At 41.5% G+C, this 21235-nt stretch overlaps 1 protein-coding gene across 1 annotated transcript in view; it reads left to right on the forward strand.

Moving 5' to 3' along the window:
* Positions 1-21235, forward strand: part of pcnt (pericentrin) — an 84606-nt gene that overhangs the window by 30247 nt on the left and 33124 nt on the right. Inside the window, exons 10-27 of the mRNA XM_052129734.1 lie at positions 156-411; positions 1503-1582; positions 2686-2917; positions 4595-4695; positions 4791-4902; positions 5074-5320; positions 6095-6173; positions 6548-6764; positions 8020-8219; positions 8495-8940; positions 10287-10902; positions 11517-11726; positions 11884-12036; positions 14194-14340; positions 16939-17099; positions 17326-17507; positions 17689-17906; positions 18291-18453. Coding sequence (XP_051985694.1) covers positions 156-411; positions 1503-1582; positions 2686-2917; positions 4595-4695; positions 4791-4902; positions 5074-5320; positions 6095-6173; positions 6548-6764; positions 8020-8219; positions 8495-8940; positions 10287-10902; positions 11517-11726; positions 11884-12036; positions 14194-14340; positions 16939-17099; positions 17326-17507; positions 17689-17906; positions 18291-18453 — 3820 coding nt within the window. The remainder of the gene's footprint in view (positions 1-155; positions 412-1502; positions 1583-2685; positions 2918-4594; positions 4696-4790; positions 4903-5073; positions 5321-6094; positions 6174-6547; positions 6765-8019; positions 8220-8494; positions 8941-10286; positions 10903-11516; positions 11727-11883; positions 12037-14193; positions 14341-16938; positions 17100-17325; positions 17508-17688; positions 17907-18290; positions 18454-21235) is intronic.

Raw genomic sequence — 21235 nt, forward strand, 5'->3', positions numbered from 1 at the left:
AGAGCAAGTATACTACAGTCCTAGTAGCAGTATGGTTGTATGCCATTCTGAACATACTCCTAGTGTTAACGTCTACTTCCCTTCAGTTAAATTCTGTCCACATTTCAACTAGGCCATCAACTAAATGGTTGTTTGGTTTTATTACCTGTAAACAGAGCCAGCACAACCTAGAGCTTGAAGCCTTGCGTTTGAGCCTGACCAACTTGCATACAGCTCAGCTAGAGCTTTCTCAAGCCAACATGCAGAAAGAGAAGGAGGCAGCCCTCAGCGAGTTGCAAACCATGCTGCGGGAGAAATGGTCGCAGGAGAGCGCCATGCTGCAGACACGGCAACAGTTTGAGCTGGAAAGACTCTGTGAGCAGAGCCGAGAGAAAGAGGAACGAGCCGAGACTCTGCACCAAAAAGAGATCAGTGAGTGAAGAGAAAAGGATTTTGCCTGAAAGTTTTATTCTTTTTAGTGTTACTTACAGTGCATTCAGAAAGTATTCAGACCCCTTAATTTTTTTTTTCACATTTTGTGTTGCAGGCTAAAATAATAAAATATAAAAAAAATAAAATTCACATCAATCTACACTCTATCTACAGTCAGAGTCCTTTAGGTGCATTTTTGCTTTCTTGGTCTGAGTAGAGGCTTCCGTCTGGCCACTTTGCCATAAAGCCCAGATCGATGGACTGTTGCAGTGATGGTTGTCCTTCTGCAAGTTTCTCCCATCTCCACACATGATCTCTGGAGCTCAACCAGTACCATCGGGTACTTAGCCACCTCTCTTACCAAAGCCCTTCTCCCCCGATTGCTCAGTTTGTCTGGGTGGCCAGCTCTAAGAAGTGTCCTGGTGGTTCCAAACTTCCATTTAAGAATTATGGAGGCCACTGTGCTCTTGGGCACCTTCAGTACAGCCAGAATTGTTTTGTAGCCTTCCCCAGATCTGTGCCGTGACACAATCCTTTCTCTAAGCTCTGTAGGCAGTTATCTTGACCTTATGGCTTGGTTTTTGCTCTGATATGCATTTTCAGCTGTGAGACCTTGTATAAACAGGTGTGTGCCTTTCCAAATCATGTCTAATCAATTGAATTTGCCACAAGTGGATTGCAATCAAATTGTAGAAAAATCTCAGAGAAGATCCAGAGAAATGGAATGCACCTGAGCTAAATTTCAAATGTCATATCAAAGGGTCTGAATACTTCTGTCAATGTGATATTTCAGTTTTTCTTTTTAATTTGCAAAGTTATCAAAAATCTGTTTTTTTTTTTGCTTTGTCATTGTGGGGTATGGAGTGTAGATTGATGTGAAACAATAAAATAATTTAAAGCATTTTATTGTAAGGCTGCAACATAACAAAATGTGAAAAAATGAAAGGGTCTGAATACTTTCTGAATGCACTGTAATTGCTCAAGTATGTTGAGTGATTTGGAAACTGTTAAGTCTCTCGTGTGTCATGGATTAAGTACAGCATATGCATATTTAATATGTGTGTGTATGTGTGTGTGCTCTCACTGTGTAGATAATCTGAATCAGGTCTGGGAGAGGCAAGTTATGGAAGAAAGGATCTCCGTAGAAAGGTTGCAGGCCAGTAAACTGGAGGTGAAAATCTCAGCTCTTAAATGAAAATTGCATGAAACATTGCTGCTTGCCTTTCAATTAGTAATCCCTAATGTGCAATGCACCTCAATTGCTGTGTATGACAAAGAGGATGGCGTGGCCAGTCCGCGAGTGTGCACGCCTGACCCTGAATTGTTCTAATCTGCCGGGAGGGGAATAATGATGAGCGGGAGACGCCAATATGAAAGAGAGAGTAACACATGCGGCGGCTGTGTGTGTTTGTGTCTGTATGTTCAAGTTGATTCATTTTATTAAAACTTCCTTGACTGCTCAGCCAGTTTCCATCTCCTTCTTACCTGTTACATTGGTGCTGAAACCCGGGAAGGAGGAGGGATGCCCTTACTGAGAGCCCTCGCCGCTATTGGAGGGTCGCAACGCCGAGGAGGTATGGAACGGTGGTACAGGAGACTGAGCAGCCCGCTGCCAGTGGTGGAGGACATCGCTGCCGGTTGCCAGGAAGTGGAGGAGCTGATGATGTCTTCCGGGAGTCGGAGGAGCCTGCTGCCGTCCGCCAAAAGGCAATGTTCAGTACATCACCTGGCATTCGCGGAGGACCGCTGGCCGAGAACCAGGCAACTGTGTATCAGGGACCCGGCGAGCCACTTTCTCTCTCTCTCTCGTTCTGTCTCTCCATCTTGCTCTTTCTCTGTCCCCTCTCCTTCCCTTAGTCTCTCTCTTAGTTTCCCAGGTGGTAGGGAAGGCCTGCCGGAGTTAAGATGGCAACAACTCCACATTCCTCTGGCGGATGTCCGCGGCTCCTTCCCTGATGGACGAAATCAGAGAGTACTCCACAACAGTGCATCCCTCCTCCTTCCCTGGATTCGGCACAAATGTAACGAGTAAGGATGGGCAAGGAGGAGGCAGGAACCGGCATGAGTAGTCAATTAAACTTTTAATGACAGAAATCAATTTAGACACACACACAGCGGCCGCATGTGTCCCTCTCGAACTGGTGCCTCCGGCTCGTCTTTATCCTCCTCCCGGCTGATTGGGACAATTCAGTGCCAGGCGTGCGTCCTCACGGCCCGGCCATGCACTCCTCCTCGTCACACTGCACTTTAAGATTTATTTTCTTGTCTACAAAGGATTTAAAGATTGAGTGGTTTGTGGAGGCAGAAAAGGCCAGGACAGAGCTCCAGGTTCGATTAAATAACACCCAACAGAAGCTGCGTGAAACCCAGGCAGCTCTCAGTGAGGCTGGGGAAGCTCTGGCAGAGACACAGGGTAAGCTAGAAGAGTTGCTGCTTTCCAGAGAGAAGGACAACAACCTGGAGAAAGACCTCAACCAAGCCTTGGTTGACAGAGATGCTGCTGCTTGTGAGTGTCAATTAAATATTGTTATGCAATTTCAGAGTTGAACAATTTTTTTCTGCTGGCTTTGGTTGGGTCAGTAGTTCAGTTCATTGTATTGTCAGAAATGTATTTAAATTATACAGTTATAATAGGGGTGTAACCGTTAATTGTGGCACGATGCATCATGGTTGAAAAATGTGACTGTGCACATCCTGTTTTTTCTGTTCTATCCAATACACTCAACATCCTACTTATCATGGGCATACAAATGTAAATCGCTTCATTGGCACAAGGAGCTCTAAAATACGATTGCACGCTAGCAGGTGTTGTATGATGAGTTCGGCTGAAAGTGAAACCAGGAGCAGGAGAGAGATGCGCGAGGGATCGAATGTCCGTTTGAAGTGTGAGACTGTTGTGCTCTGATACTGCATGAGACAAAATTAAAGTCTGCAGAAGTTTAATGATAGTGCCATATTAATCTACTACATATAATGCTGAATTTTATGTATAATAATGCTATGGGGGAATATAATCCTAATGGCAAATGTGATGTCTAATTTGATTTAATCAGAAAATTATTTTTATTTAACTGGATGAGCATGTACAACCATTAAATATGAATTTCTGAAAAGAAAATTTAGATGTAATCAAATACAATTTTAATTTAAAATAGTGTAAATGTATGTAATCAGTGATTATTTGTATTGTAAGCAGCATCTGTATCTAACATAATTCTGTATTTTCAGTAAGCAGAATTATTAGCTAACATTTCGATTTGGTTTCACCATTGCCCTGTTCTGGGCTGTTCTCTGATGAATCATTTAGCACTTTTAAGAACAGTACTTTTGGATACAATTTTAAGGAAACAAACTGTTTTTGCATATGTCTATAAAGTAATAATAATAAAAACTTTGAATCTTAATTGTTCTTGATTCAGGCTTGGTTTAAAGAATCGTGAAATGAACTGAACCGTAAGATCCGAATCGTGAGATGAGTGTTACGCCCCTAGCTATAATTTAATTACATGAACACTATAAATTCAAAATAATTTTTCTGAAAAACCATTGCATAATATTTTTTGTTTTAATTTTTAACCCATCTAGCTGATGCCCACAATCTTATCACAATTCATTCTGGCACTTTTGACGAAACCTCATCTATATTATACCCAACTAGATTAGCAGAAAACCAAATAAAGTTTTAAACAAACATGCAATGTAGTGAAATGCTGCTTTTTCTTATATTGGGCCAGTGCGAGCCAGGGCTATCAACTGGTCAATCGGGGCAATAAGCCTCTGACCTTGAGCCGTGAGACCAAAATTGATCTGCATTCCCACCATTAATTCAATGGCCCTGCAGCATTGATGTAAAACCCATCCTTAATATGCCGCCCTGGTGCCATCAACCCACACCCCACCCATTCCACAAGCAAGAGGGAAACTCAAGCTGAGGGATCAGACTAGGATCAGAGGATGCCCCAAGGAGGCACGATGAAGCCTGAGAAGTGACAGTGGGAATGCAACTGGCCCTGGCACACACTAGTATGCATTCATTTGGCCCGATAATGAAAACGTGGCTTATAATGCACTGGCCAAATGGGTTATCCACCCTTAACATAAACTGGAACTGAATAGCAGTGATGTGGCCAACTTAACCTGTGCATCCATTTAAAGTGTTTATTTAAAAAAATTTGTTTATCAGGTGCAGTTGAGGAGTTGGTTGCTTGTCATAAGGTGGCACTACAGGAGCAACAGGAGCATACACGAGCCTTGGAACTGAGAGAAAACCATCTGAAGCAAGAGGTACCATGCACACCTTGCATTTGGGCAACACATACTGTACATTGAAATGCAATGTTGTGCTCTCTTTTTGTACTGAGGCACAATTTTTCTATAAGGTTGAACGTTTGCTGTCAGAAAGGCAAGAAATAAAGGCCATTTCAGAACTGGAGATCTCAAACCTTTGGTCCCAGCTGGAGTGCATGAGAACCAACAGACAGGAGCTTGGAGGCAAGCGTTTGAGCTGTATTCTGGTTTTGATATGCTTTTGTGGGCTGTATTGTTCTGCTTAATTATTTATAGCAAAATATTATAGTTTTATATCCCTCTTAATTGCAGTTGCTGTGTTCTCAGCCAAGCTTAGCACTTAAATGTAAATGGACCTTAAATTTCTGTCTTTAGAGCTGAAGGAGCAGTTACTTGCGCGCTCATCACGGGTCGATGACATAGAGCGGCTGAAGCAGGAATTTGCTCAACAGCAGCAGGAAATCAAAGAACAAAACGAGGTGGAGCTGGAGAACCTCCGAACTTACTTCGAGCAGAGACTCCAGGCCGCAGAAGAGAGTCATCGGGAAGAGGTTGCACTCTTCCAGCTGCGACTCATAGAGGGAGCCCTGGAGGACTCTGTGCTCAAGACCGGGGATGCAAGGTTTGCTGTAGACCTCTTATGGCTGGAGATTATGGATTTGAGTTTAGGATAGTCCAGGTCAAGACTATATCTTATTATGGATAGCTCTTTGATTAAAATCTTGCCTTGAACATAATTTGTTTACTAGCAGGCAAACTGTTTGCCTACTAGACCCTGTTTTACTTATATTTTATTATAATTTAACATGGATTTCTGAATGAAATTAGTCATAGAAGCTGGCATGGCATTTAAAAACATATAAACCAAATTGACTTACAAGTGAGGAATAGTACAAAAGTGATTCATCCAATGGTGACCGTTACATTAAAAATGCAGCAAGTTTTGCAGAAAATGACTACGTTTTCCAGCAAGATACAACCTAGTACCTCTTGTTTTTAACATCCCTTCAGAAGGCTGTGCAGAGTTGCAGTAGCTACACACAGCCAGGAACAGCACAACTTTCTGCTTGTTATTTTGGTGTTTTATAATAATGCCATATATCCTGTTTTCTCCATAAAACTTCACCATGACTGGGCAGGCCAAGTGTCTGATCGCCCAATAAGCATAATTGATGTTGGAAGTGGATGGTCATGTGTTGATGTATTCATCTGACTCAAAATTGCAGAAGAAAGTGCTGCATAGTTGCATTTAAATGCTCTTTTTGAACTAGGGAGGAAGTTTTGAGTTCTGAAGTGTTTTCATGTGATGTCAAGCTTTTATCACATGATTTTGATTTCTCATGATATGACCCCTTTGAAAGTAAAATTAATAAACAACTTATTGTGTGTGTTGTAGCTTTCTCTCTGAAGAAAATCATGAAGAAGAAAGGGGTGACGCTATGGCAGAGATCACACGGCAACTGGAAAAACACAAGGTCCATTTTGTATACATTTGCTAGTTGTGTAATTCTAAGAGATATTTAAGCCAAAAATTAAAATTGGCATGATTTACTCAGCCTTGTGTTCTTTCAAACCTGTATGACTTATTTTCTGCTGTGGAACACAAGGAGATGTTGGCCTCAGTCACCATTCACTTTCATTGCATCTTTTCCATTTAATTAAAGTGAATGGTGACTGAAAATTTCATTTTTGGGGGAACTATTCCTTTAAGCTCAGAAGTATTTTTTTATTTAGAACAGTATTGATCACACACATTTTTTTGACAATGAGTGATACATTTAAGTGGTTTGTTCCACTCTTCTTTGTTAGTACTGTAATTGTGTGTGTGTGTGTGTATATGTTGGTGCAGGAGGAGCTGGACTCCCTGCGGCTTCAGTTGGAGGAGAGACACCAGCAGGAAATCGAGCAGCTGCGGTCCAGCATGGCTTTGGCTTATAAGGAAGAATTACTGCAGGCTCGCACTGAGCTCGCTGACCGATACTATAAAGACATCGACCAGCTCAACGGCAAACACGCCCATGAATTTGAGCAGCTCCGTGCCAAACTCTCAGACAACCATATCAAAGGTGAAGCTTTATTCACTGGCTACATATGGGCACTATTTATTCACTGGTGTGAAAGTGAATTAAATGATGTCCTTATTAACAACTTAACCATATGTGTCCACTGGCCTGGAAGAAATGTACTCAAGACCAATGAGTGGAGTGTAGCGTCCATAAACATTAAAATGCATACTATTTCAGTAGTACAGCCACAAGACATAAATGTATGTGTTAACAGGATTTTAGTGTAGTAAAATATATTTTCCATATCTGTGTAAATTATATATAATATTACTACTTTCACGATGATGTAATGCAGATAAACCCTGTAATCTGGAAAAGGCAGTAATGCTGGTAAATCCCAGATTTTATAACCATAAAATAACATAATTTACAGCAAATGTGACAATTCAACAAACTACAACACTATCAGCAGTTATAAGTGTTTTCAAAATCTTTCTCAACCTAGTCGTCTTTGGGCCTCTTCATGGGCTGCAGTAGAGGTTTTTAATATCGGGGTCTTTTTGCTGCATTTCCACTATCGGGCAAAATGAGGGCGTGCTTGTGTGTGCCAGGGCCAGTTGCATTCCCACTGTCACTTCCAGCGCTTCATCGTGCCTTCTTGGGGGCAACGGCCAAGTGCCCTGGCATGCCAAATACCCTTAGGCCAAAGAAGACCAACTGGGAATTTATGCGGGGTCATTGAATTGACTCAGCAATTGAATTGGTTTCAGCACAAAGATACTCATTACCCAATTTTTCATATCTAGCAACCAGCTTGCCTCAAACAGAATGAAGTCTAGATTAAGCATCTTGTCGCAAACTTGCCAAGTTGTGTTTCCAACGCACAGCGGAATAGGTTTAAGGGAAAAACAATTGAGGGCACGGTGCAAATCAGTGTTAATTTCAAGGGTTTGCTAGTCTCCAGAGTATGATACCTCAGCTTGAGTTTTCATCATGCTTGTGAAATGGGCAGGATGTGTGATGTTGGCACCAGGGTGGCAAATTAAGGGGGAGTTTTAGGGCAACGCTGTGGGGCTATTGGCCCGATGGTAGGAATGCAGATAGATTTTGTTCTCACGGCTCGAGGTCTGAGGCTATTGGCCCTGGCTGATTATTTGATAGCCCTGGCTTGCACTGGCCGATAGTGGAAAAGCAGCTACTGATATCTTCAAATAAAGTTTAGTTTTTTACCTACATTTTGAATTTAAAATTTCAGGCTTTTATTATCCATGAGAATATAAATTCTATTACAATTAAAAAATATATTCCTCACCAGAAATCACCAAGTTACGGCTACAGTCAGCACAGGAAGTAGCAAGGCAGGTGGAGGCTGAAGTGGAGGAGCGGTCAAGGCACCATCAGGCCAAGGTGACCCAGCTGGAGACCCACTTATCCGATCTCTCCCTAAAACACACAAAGGAACTGGAGAGAGTGGCAGAACGACACAGAGAGCAGCTCCGGCAGATGGAGGAGACAGTGAGTGTGCATATAACAGTAGGCCTTTATGCTTTGTACAAGAGTTCTTTGGTGGAGCTTGTTGCTGAAGGCTGGTATCAAGCACCATCACAAGGCATAGAAATGGTGGTCATACTTTAATCCAATCACATGAAACTCAGTCTCATGAAGATTATCTTATTTCTGAGCCCCTTAAGCAATACTGTAAAATTCTTAGAACCTTGTTTTGTTCCAGCAGTAGTATTCTTGTGAATCCCAGTTAAATTTTGTTGAGAACGGTCTTCCTCCTCTTAAAGCTGCAAAAGGACTTTGCTGAGGAGTTGAGGGTGCGCCTTGTGGAGTCACAGAAGGAAGATAGACATCGTGTGCATGAGGAGTTCACCCAGCGGAGTGCTGATGAGCAGGCCCAGCTGAGGGAGCAGCTTCAGAAGCAGGCTGAGGAGAATCTGGCCTCCCAGAAAGAGGATCTTCAGAGAGCCATGTTGGAAGAGAAAGGGGAGTTGGAGCAGAGGCTGGCTGAGGTTCAGAACCTTCTTGATGTGGAAAGGGAGAGGCTTCAACACCTGCAAAAGAGTCTTGAATGTGAGGAGAACCCTCAGCTGGTGGCATTGAAGCAGAAACTCCAGGCACAGTACGACAGAGAGATGTGCACTGCAAAGAGTGCCATGGCAGCAGAGGTGAAAGAGTTGAATGCTTTGCTTCAAGATCAGATGGAGAACAAGCTACAAGAGGCCATCTGCAGGTCAGGGACTGCTATTACACCACAATGTTTATGCCTTTTGTTCAATGCTTTTCAGAGACTTAACTTGAAGGTTTAACCACCAAGACCACCTAAAGTGGTAATAAAAAAAGTTGAAAACAGTTGTTGTTGCATCACAACTACTTGCTCATTATTAATTTGAACAAATCCCTTATCCCAATTATTAAACTTCTGTGTGTAACTTGTCCTGCAACACTTGGCATGAATAGCCTCATTTCCATTATTGGGCCAGTGCGAGCCCGGGCTATCAACTGGTCAGACAGAACCAATAGCTTAGGACCTCAAGCTGCAATTTTTGGACCAAAATCTGCCCATTTCACAAGCAAAAGAGTAGCTCAAGCTGAGGTATCAGACTCTGGAGACTAACAAACTACCCCTTGAAATGAACATTATGGAGACTGAAGCTACCGTTTGTTTGCTTATTTTGGTCTTTGTTGAAAGCGAGACCTGAATCAGCAAAACTCTTCCTTTTCACATTGACCCTGACTCTATACTCTGTTGGCCTTCTTTGGCCCAAGGGAATTCAGCGAGCCAGAGTGTTTGAAAAAATTTTGGACCATTAAGTACCATACATTTCTATTTAAAGGAGGGATCTGAGCTATATCTAGGGGCCAGAATATTATAGCGGGTTGGAATTGGGATCTTTTTACTTAGGCCAGTAAGCAACCACCCAGAACACCCCCAGCAACCACTTAGCAACATGCTAAAAAGTACTCCGAACACCTTAGCAACTACAGAGCAGTGCCTTGGCCACCCACAACACCTTAGCATTATGGTGGTGACTTATCAGAGACTATTTAGCCCAGGATGGAGCACTTGTATTAAAATTAATGGGAAAAATTTGAATGCCCATTATGGTGGATGTAGAAAAGAAAATCCTGTCTTACAGGTAAAAGAGTCAATCACCTCTTAGATACAGACATCGCCTGCCAGTCAACTCAAGAATGCACATGAGCATTAGCTGAAAGGCCTGAAATTCTTTTTTTTTTCTATGAGCCAAAGAAGCACAAATTATTGTTGATAGATTTTACTGCTGAAATGAAATATGCTCTTGAAATATGCAAGATCTTAATCTTGACCATCGATTTGAGTTTTCTACCTTTCCCCATTCAAGTAAATAAGACCTATACTTTCACGACACTTGTATCCATAGAAAATAGCTGGCGGCCGAGTCAACTGGCCTGCTTTTGAAAGCATCTTTGGTTTATACAGGGAGGCACAACTCACATTTTCTTCAGACGCAAATTTGTTTTATTGAAATCAGAACATAATGGAGAAAGTTTGTCATTTGAATGTTTGTGCTTATTGTCTCGATGTCATTCATGTAGAAACCAAGATGAACAGAGGCAACTGGAAGAAAAATTGACCCATCAAAGAGATGCTACCCTGGGTCAATTGAGGGAACAGCATGCTTTGGAGCTGCAGGCCCAGAAAGCTCTTTTGGACCAGCATGCTGTTCAATTAGAATGTCTTGAGAAGGAATGTCAGGAACTAAATCTAAACCATCAGGTGGAACTGGAGTACCTGAGGACAAATCACAAGACGGCCTTGGAGACCTTGAAGATTGAGCTCATGGAGAAACACAAGGCGGAACTTGACAAACTGGAGGCGGTCCTTCAGGAAACCAATCTGGCGCAGCTTGAAGCTCAAGAGGCAGAGCTACAGGCACGACACAAACAGGAGAGGGAGGAGCTTGAGGGGAGGCTGTTGGCAAACATGGATACACTGGAGAGCACTTACCTGAAAGAGATCCAGGCTGTACGGGATGAGGGGGAAGCAGAACTGTGTGACCTTCAGGCCTTGTTGGAAAAACGCTTTACTGCAGAAATTGAGCGGGTGAGGAAGGAGGAGCAAACCATCAGAGAGGAGCTCAGGAGTGAGCTTGCAAAAGTTCATATGGACAAGTTCAGTGCCATGGCAATGGATCTACGTCAAGCTCATCAGGTGAGCACTTTAAAGAATGGATAAAATTAGTTTTTTGTTTTTTCAGATTTTTTTGGTTTGTTAATTTGGTGTTTACTAAAAGTGTTTGGGAAGAGTTTAATTGCTATACGGAGTTTAATGAAAAAAGACATGTTGATCCTGAACTAGTGTAGAGCGTGCGGTGCAGATTGGTGATCTCGTTTGTGATCCTGTTATTTTGTGGTTCCTCAATTGAGTAGTTTTATAATGGGTGGTGATACTTGTTGCGTTGCAAGAACATTTCTGTTTTGTTTTTCTCCCCAACCACAATCATCTTCCTCCTCATTACACATGTATGGGAGAGACCATTTTTTTTCCCATTTCGAGAGAGAGAGAGAGAGAGAGAGAGAGAGAGAGACTTGCACTGTCCGCTGATTATTGTGGTTGTGTCTCTGTCACCAGAGTAATCAAGCTAAATTGCATGTTGGGTAATTTAGTACCTCATTTATTTTATTGTGTTGGACCATTTGCACTACAAAGCCTGTAAATATCGCAAATAATTTTTCTATTCATGACATTTGCATGTTTTAATAGAGGTGTGCTGTACATCAATGTTTAAGTTTGCAACTTTAGTGTGTATTTATTTGCTCTTGCAGGAGGAGATGTCTGAAGTTCTCTCTTCTCAGAGGGCTGCCCTTGAGGATGAGCATTGCTCTTCTCTGGAAGCTCTTCAGCAGCAGGTGGTTGCTCTAGAAAAGCAGCATAGTGCTGCTCTTCTGGAGATCACTGAAATTGCCACTGCAGAGAAACTGCGACAAAAGCAACAACTGGATGTGCTGACCACCCAGCATCAGCAACAACTGCAGGTATGTGTTCAGGAAGGCAATAAAATCAAGAGTCTAGGTTTTTAGTGACCTCTCGTTCATTCAGATATGTTTAGCCTTAAGTGTTGGTCTTTTGTCAGAACTGTAAGGACATAAGGGCTTTAATAAATAAACTATCCTCTCTGCCTCTGTATCTCAGGAGTTGAGGGGAGTGTCTGCAAGAGAGCTGGAGGCTCTGCGTAGGGAATTGGAGGAAGAGGCGTCAAGGCAACAACTCCATTTCTTGGAAGAGTTGGAGCTTCACAAGTGCCAATCTGAGGAGATGCTGCAGCAGAAAATTGCACAGTTAAAGGTAAGAAGGAAGAAATGTGTTTTTTAGGAGTCACATAAAAAAAAAAAAAAGCATTAGCATCATGTTTCATGAAAAAAAATGAAGACACAAACTGGTGGTTTTACTGTCCATTTAGGTGTTGATGTTTAAAGTCGCAATAATGTATTTCAGAGAGGATTCTCTGCTTATGTTATGTAGCCTACGTAAAGAATATGGAAGGCAGTTGCACTAAAAGTATTTTAATGTAAATTCTAATAAATTAATAATAGTAAACGTGATTACAATGGAACTGTTCAGCTATGACGTCAATTTGTAGACGAACCCGGAAGTCCAATTCGCCATGGGTTCCCTTGAGGTTTTCCTTCGGGTTTTTATAATGGGATTTTTCAATTTATGAGTAAAATATGATCTGTGGTAAATATTGCTTGATACATGATTTTATTTCTACAACATAAATTACACTCTTTCATACCTTTTTTGTATGTAAAATTTAGCCAATTTATTTTAATTTGAAAAAGTGTCTAATTTATGCTGTAGAAAAAAATCGTCCACGTATCGTCAAGTAACTCATGGGGAACCCATGGCGAATGCTCATCTGCATTTGTGAACTACAACCTGAACAGCTCTACATCAAGGGAAAATAAAGTCTTCTTATGCTAGTCATGGTTTCTTACATCTTAAAACTTGTCATTATTTAGTATTGGCCAACCATTGTCCAATTTCTTTCTCACATTCCAATTAAACAGGCTGTTTTTACTACTTTACCTTCCAAGACTTTTATATCTAAATGACCTCTGTTATGATTTGCTAACCTCCCAGCTTGCCAGTGTAGTTCATTTTCATGTCCGTTTCACTGGGATGGGCCATGTTAAGCCAAGCACACACTACATGACTCAAGCTTGTCTCCTTTGATGTTTTGAGTCGTCGACTGGTGTGCGAATAAAGTATCAGATTGCATGACAAAAAGTTGTGCTGTTTATTGACAATAACAAATAAACTCTCCTGTTGCAATGTGCATAGAATTGTGAATACATTTCTGGATCGTATTTCGAGTTGGAACAAATGACCATTTAGTTGAAATATCCAGTCTGCGATCAGTCATGTATCACCAAATTGACAGAATATAAAATTGACTGTCGTGTAGTGTGTGGTTTGCTTTACAGAATAGTATTGATGCATACATATGGCCTGATATTTATCAAGGACGCAGTAAATTATACCATTTACACTACCAACTTCTTATTAATATGCTGTCTTTGTTTAAATCGGTGGTGCTTGAGGAAATGTACATTATAATAGGATGCAGACGCTGGAATAACCGGAGAAGAAATTTCTCTTAGTCCAGACTATTTGCGTTTTGCGTGGGCAATTTCGCAAACCCTATATCAAATAGGGCCCTATATCTCACAGACTCAGTTCTAAACAATAGCTAAACCCCTTGCCGTGCTGGGGGAGGGAGGTAACATCTGGAGCGGGGGGCAGTCCACACTAGTTAAGCTTGAAATAATACTAATCCCAACCCTGTACTATGTACAGTAGTTCTCACCATTCACAGAAAATGTTTCCTCTTCCTCTGATTTGGAATGCTTTAAAACCTGTTGTGAGCTTATAGGGGAAAACTGTCCCTTGAACCAGCTGAACTCTCACAGCTCAGGGCCTTTGTCATACTCTAGTCGTTAGTTTGTCTATTGGCTACTTTCCCACCAGGGCATTACAGAGCTGCTCTCTATCAGTAATAATCCTACAGATGGGAGGAAGTGTAGGGACACGTGAGCGATGACTGAATGAGGATTTGTGGTTTGTGTATGTGTGATAGTATATACAGAAGAGATTGGTGATTATTGTGTTGTCTGCATTTTGGTTTTGTTGTTTGGGAAGAGCACTGGGTGAGTTTTGTTCTGTGTGAGGTTCTGGACATTTGGTTTTATCTCCTTTTTTATTTATCTTTTTTGAGGTATTCACAAGATATTGCTCATGGAAGATTTCTGCAACATGTTCTACTGATTTGTGTTTGACAACTGATATTTTCTTGGGCAAAAGCTTTGACATGTTCTGTATATGACTGCATCTCTACCTGTTTTCTGAAGTGTTTCCCAGAATCAAGTGCAACTAAATGGTGTGTGTGCAAGGAGGGAAAGGTAGATAGGTGCGTTTTTCAGGACTGTTTTTGTATTTCAGGAGGAGAGTGACCAGGAGAAGGCTGTTGCTCTGGAGGAGCTGGAAAAGACTTCAAAACATCAGCACGAAGAAACTGAACTATCCTACAGAGACAAGATTAGCCAACTCACCATGCAACTACAGGAACTGGACACTGTAGTGTCACAGGTACAATGCACAGAGAGACACAAGCCATTTTCAAACCTGTTAAATTATCAGTATCACATGTGTGATTCTCAAACAATGGCTTTCTCTGTTTTTAATACATATTGCTGCCATTTACACATCAGTAGTAAAATGCTACTACTAGTTTGCAGACATTTACACATTCACTATACATTCAATAGACATTTCATTAGACATTTTTGGTTTATGTTTGCCAAATTGTGACAAGATCCCATTTACACCTGAAATTTAGATTCATTTGAGGTGATTCGATCACAAGTGGACAGCACTAAGGACTGATGATGGTGTTAATGGGATCTTGTCACAATTTGGCAAACATAAACCAAAAATGTCTAATGAAATGTCTATTGAATGTATAGTGAATGTGTAAATGTCTGCAAACGGCTATAGTTGTTGATTCATTTGAGGTGATTCGATCACAAGTGGACAGCACTAAGGACTGATGATGGTGTTAATGGGATCCAAAACATTATGTGATCTGTTTGCTGAAACCACATAAGGAGAATAACATGATTACATATTAATCATGAAATGGCTGTAAATTGTTAATAATTTAATGATTTCATTTTTTTTTTTTATTTCAATCAACCTTATCTAATTATTTATGTTTTAATTGCAAGAATGTTCTTGCATGCTTTCTCAACTTTACATTTTATATATAACTCCTGACAAATCCGTTTTTAATTACTATTTGAATTATCACTCTGTGTGTCATAAACTTATGTTGCTATGTGTTTTGGAAGGGTTTTGTCTATCTCAGTGGTGTTCCAGCTGTTGCAGAGCAGTTCTCAATCATTAGGCTATATCGGAAATTTATGACAAGCGATCAGTAAAGTTCAACATTTGATGATGTGGTGTAGATAAAATATGACAATGTTTACTTTTAAATGTAGGCCATGTTGAATGTGTGCCCCTGCCTGTTTAAGTAAAGGTCTGTGATACATATTGTATTTTCAGATTGTGTAGGTTTGTTTTGGTATGGGGAAACGGTATTAATTTTATTTGTACAGGTCTTGAAAAAGGTCTTAAAGGGGACATTATGCCCCTTTTTACACAATGTAATATAAGTCTCAGGTGTCCCCAGAATGTGTCAAGTTTCTGCTCAAAATACCTCAAAGATAGTTTATTCTACCATGCCTTTATACCCCTCTTTTGTAGCACTGTTCCAAATGGGCTGTTTTAGTGTCTGTAGTTTTAAATGCAAAGGAGCTGCTGCTCCCCACACCCCTTTCTGGAAGTGGGCTGTGCCTTTCCTGCTGGTGCCATGGATACTCTGGCGACAACAATGCAGAAGAACTTGAACTGCTAAATTATAAATAACACAGAACACTCTAAGTTAATCATTTTACTGTGTTGTGCATAACAAAGGTCCATTTATGAAATATTAAAAACGGCTATAGTTGTTGAAAATACCACTATCATTTCATAATCGTTTTTAAAATCATGACTGGTTTTATTACACGGAAAATCTTAACTGCATGACTACTCTAGCGGGACTGTGGAGGACGCCAATTAGTTTTTATTGTAACCGAAACAGAGCTAAAGCTTCATTTTTATGGAATAAGGTATTTGGGGACTAGTTGCTACATTACACAAAGCACAATGTTTTCACAACAAGCATTTTTCGTGCAGTGTGCAAACAAGCTAATTCTGAAAGCCAAACTTACGACTTGCATATCTGAATTTGGGTCACGGAGAGTTGGTATCGATCCATTCTTGATACTTAGCTTTGAAGCAAATTCAGCCTTGTGTTAACCATCGTTGGTGAAGCAGTTCAAATTGGCACAAGCAGCTCTGGTAAGGAGATAAATATGGCAGACCGTGCGATACGCGCTCAGGTTTTAATGAGGGTGGATCTAAGCTACTCTGGTAGATCTCTTCGCGAGCCATGTGTGGTACCTTTCCTCTTTTGACGTCATAAGGGGCTGCAAACCTTAACTGCTGGTTCGGAGACCCTGTTTTTTATTGATGGGAAATGGAAAGAAATGAGGGGATGGTCTTTTACCATATTTTGTGGTTGCCTACATTCTGGGGACACATTTTGTTAAAAAAATAATAATATTTGCATAATAAAAAAATGATTTGGCATAATGTGTCCCCTTTAAAAAGTCTTACATTTTATTTTAAAAACTCTGCAGCAACCCTGTATTAATGTGTACATCAGAAGTGGTGAGTGGGAGTTATCACAGGGCCTAGTTAAGCTGTGGTAAAGCTGGTTATTATGGTTACATCGTTGACGCCCTTTTTGGCTGCTGTAGTACACCACACGCCTTTTACAAGAGTCATATTTAAACGCATGCTACATTGTCACATTCAAACTTGCTGCCATTTTTCCCCCATTCTTTTGATTGTTCAGGCTCTGAGGACGGGCTGTACATTTTGTAGAACTACAGGACAGTCCTTTTTTATTCAGTTTGGGAACAAACATATTTTATGGTGCTGATGTGTTCTTGACGGCGTAGCCTGTCCCTTGAACATTGCTGATGATGCATTGACGCCTCTTAGTTAAATGCTTGAACATTTCCTGTCTGTGTGATGACTGGTTTCCTGTCTGTGATGTTTCTCGTGCCTTTCCCTTAGCTACGCACCGAGGTGAGTTGCCTACAGGTGGAGCTTGAGGGCAAGCGAGCAGAGATGGACACGCTGGAGACTCTTCTGCAGCGCAGAGACCGGGAGAACCAAGAGGGAGACAATCTACTGGCCATGCTCAGAGCAGACCTCAACACAGCCACACAGCAAAGGTCAGCTGAACTTTCTTCTGCATGAATGCAGAAGAAAGTGTGTTGAGGGAACTGTAACTGTTCTATGTTAAGAGGGTGATTTGAAGACAAGTAATACAGTTGCTCAAAGCACTGAGGATGTGCATCCCTCAAACAATGCAGTGTGTCTTAAGAGCTTGCTACTGTTGTATATAAACTGATTTTATAATGAATTAATCAGTAAATCTTTGGTATTTACTCTTATCAGAAGAGACCTGCAAACAGCTCGTGACAAACTACAGCGAATGCTCATGGATATGCTTCGGATTACAATCTCAACGGAGGAGCACATCAGCTGCAAGTTAGGGGCATGTGTAACAGGTGGTCGCCCTGGAGATGAAACACCCAAGACCAGGACAGCCAGAAGTAGCCGTGACCCACATGAAATGGGTGTGTTTCACTCGGTTTTACATTTTTAACAGACCGGTAATACCATTAAATGATAGCCAGTGAGATGCACAAGTTGAAGCAATATTTTCTAAATTCTTTCAAAAATAAAAATACAATCCATTGGCAATCTTGTTTTCAGATTTTCTTTTTTAACAATCAGTCATCTTGCCACCTCTCTCAGGAGATTCGGCTGGTATGGTTGGAGATGCTGACTGCAGCACATGGTCGTCTGCAGTGGACGAGGGGCTGGAATTGTCTCAGAGGCTGTGTGAGAGTGTGTTTTCTGGGCCGGAGGGAGAGATGGAGGCAGAAGGTGAGGAGCTCATGCTTGGAGCCTGCACACGCCTGCGCACTGCTGTGGATAAACTACTGGAGCTGCTTTCGGAGTCCTCACATCAGGTGCAACACCCACAGACCCACCAACAACTTCATAATTGCTGTTCAAATTGGAATATAGCCTGATTGCAATTAAACATTTGTTAGTGTGTATCATGTATAAGGTTTTAGGAAAATCATCAGCCTAGTAAGAGCGGATTTATTTTACATGGAGCAGGTCACCTCATGGGGTCTGAGCTATTAACATGAAATGACCAGCCCAAATTATCTTTCTATCCCCCCCTGTGATTTAGACTATAGTTCATAACTGGATAATGTGATAGATTTGTGTGGCTTTGTTTAAGAAACTCTTTTAACCACGTATTTATATTTTAATGATTATTTTATTATAATTTCTTTTTTTAATCTTTAAATATCTTTTTAAAATGTTCTATTTCTCTGTTGTAGATGGAGCAAATCTGTGGCCTCCATGCTGCACTGGATGAGCGCTTCAGAGACGGAGGTGAGGCCAGAGAATCTCTGCTGCTTCAAAACTCTCAGCTCCTGGAGCAGTTGGACCATGAGGCCCGTCTGAAGAGCCAACTACAGCTTGAGTTGCACAAAGCTGAAGGTTATAAGTTTTGTCAACCCTCATTAAGGGCTCAGAATTAACTTTTTGAATACTTGGTGTTGAGAAATTTGAGAGATGTAAAAAATATTTCAGAATGGCCATATGCAGTGCATTCAGAAAGCATTCAGACTTCAGATTTTTTTTATAACTTCAAATTTCTTAAAAATAAAAAACTGCAATATCACATTGACATAAGTATTCATACCCTTTGCTATGCCACTTGAAATTTAGCTCAGATGCATCCCATTTCTCTGGATCATCTTTGAGATGTTTCTACACTTTTACCAAGTCCATCTGTGGTAAATTCAATTTACATGATTTGGAAAGGCACACACCTGTCTATATAAGGTCTCACAGCTGAAAATGCATATCAGAGCAAAAACAAAGTCATAACGTACTGCCTGCAGAGCTCAGAGACGGGATTGTGTCAAGGCACAGATCTGGGGAAGGCTAGCACAGAGGACTCCATAATTCTTAAATGGAAGAAGTTTGGAACAACCAGGACTCCCAATCGGGGGAGAAGGGCCTTGGTAAGAGAGGTGATCAAGAACCTGAAGGTCACTCTGGTTGAGCTCCAGAGATCATGTGTGGAGAATATTGCAGAAGGACAACAATCACTGCAACAATCCACCGATCTGGGCTTTATGGCAGGGTGGCCAGATAGAAGCCTCTCCTCCGTGCAAGACACATAAAAAAAAAAAAAAAACACCCAAAGGACTCAGATTGTGAGAAACAAGATTATCTGGTCTGATGAAACAAAGATTGAACTTTGGCCTCAATTCCAAGTGTCATGTCTGCAGGGAAACCAGGCACTGCTCATCACCTGCACAAAACCATCCCAACTAGCATCATGCTGTGGGGGTGTTTTTCAGCAACAGGGACTGGAGGACTGGTCAGGGTTGAAAGAAAGCTGAACAGTAAAATAAAGGGATATCCTTAATGAAAACCTGCTCCAGAGTGCTCACGACCTCAGACTGGGTTAAAGGTTCACCTTCCAACAGGACAATGACCCTAAGCACACAGCCAAGGCAACACAAGAGTGGCTTAGGGATAACTTTGTGAATGTCCTTGAGTGGCCCAGCAAGAGCCTGGACTTAACCCAATCAAACATCTCTGGAGAGACCTGAAAATGACTGTCCACCGACGGTCCCCATACAGCCTGACAGAGCTTGAGAGGATCTGCAGAGAATAATAGCAGAAAATTCCCAAATCCAGGTGTGCAAAGCTTGTTGCTTCATACCCAAAAATACTTGAGACTGTAATCACCGCCAAAGGTGCTTCGACTAAGTACTGAGTTAAAGGTCTGAATACTTATGTCAATGTGATATTTAAGATTTTTTTTTTTTACATTTGCAAAGTTATCAAAAATCTGTTTTTTGGTCATTATGGGGTATGGAATGTAGATTGATGTGAAAAAAGAAAATAATTTAAAGCATTTTAGCATAAGATGAAAAAGATGAAGTGGTCTGAATACTTTCTGGATGTATTGTACATTGATAAGCCAAAAGATTATGACCACCTGCCTAATATGCTGTTGGTCCTCCGCGTGCCACAAAAACAGTGCTGACCCGCCGAGGCATACCCCTGAAGGTGTCCTGTGATATCTGGCACGAAGACGTTAGCACCATATCCTTTAAGTTCTATAAGTTGCGAGGTTGAGCTGTCGTGGATCAGACATGCTAGTCCAGCACATCCCACAAATGCGCAATCGGTTTGAGATCTGGGCAATTTGGAGGCCAGGGCAACACTTTGAACTCTTCATCATGTTCCTCAAACCATTCTTGAACAATGTGTGCAGTTTGGCTGGGCACATTATCCTGCTGAAAGAGGCCACTGCCATCAGGAAATACCATTGCCATGAAAGGGTATACCTGGTGTGCAATGTTGTTTAGGTAGGTGGCACGTGTCAAATGGACATCCACACGAATGCCGGACCTAAGGTTTCCCAGCAGAACATTGCCCAGAGCATCACACTCCCATCTTGTCGTCTTAGCACAGTGCATCCTGGTGCTATCACTTCCTCAGGTAAACGCTGCATGCGTACACGCCTGTCAACATAATGTGTAAGAAAATGGACTCATCTGACCAGGTGACCTTCTTCCACTGCTCCAGGTTCCATTTCCATGCTCACGTGTCCATTGCTGGTGCTTTTGATGGTGGACGGGTCATCATGGACACTGACCAGTCTGTGGTTACGCAGCCCCATATGCAGCAGGGTGCGATGTACTGTGTTGTGACGCATTCCTCCTGTAACCATCATTAAAATTATCTGTGACTTGTGCCACAGTAGACATTCTGTCGGTTTGGACCGGACAGGATAGCCTTCGTTGCCCTTGTGCATCATTCATTCTCTGACCCAGTTGTCTGGCCATATTAATTTGTCCCTTGTCAAAGTTGCTTGTGTCTTTACTCCTGCCCATTTCTCCTGCGTTCAACATTTTGACCATGAGAACCGATTGTTCTCTTTTCTAATCTACCTTGACCTGTGGCCTTGTTAGGAGATTTGCTTCACTTGTGAGTGGTCATAATGTTTTGGTTTGTGTGTATATACACGTGTGTGTGTGTGTTTGTATGTGTATATACACTCACCTAAAGGATTATTAGGAACACCATACTAATACTGTGTTTGACCCCCTTTCGCCGTCAGAACTGCCTTAATTCTACGTGGCATTGATTCAACAAGGTGCTGAAAGCATTCTTTAGAAATGTTTGCCCATATTGATAGGATAGCATCTTGCAGTTGATGGAGATTTGTGGGATGCACATCCAGGGCACAAAGCTC

This window comes from Xyrauchen texanus, chromosome 7, assembly GCF_025860055.1.
Source record: "Xyrauchen texanus isolate HMW12.3.18 chromosome 7, RBS_HiC_50CHRs, whole genome shotgun sequence".
Classification (NCBI taxonomy): Eukaryota; Metazoa; Chordata; class Actinopteri; order Cypriniformes; family Catostomidae; genus Xyrauchen; species Xyrauchen texanus.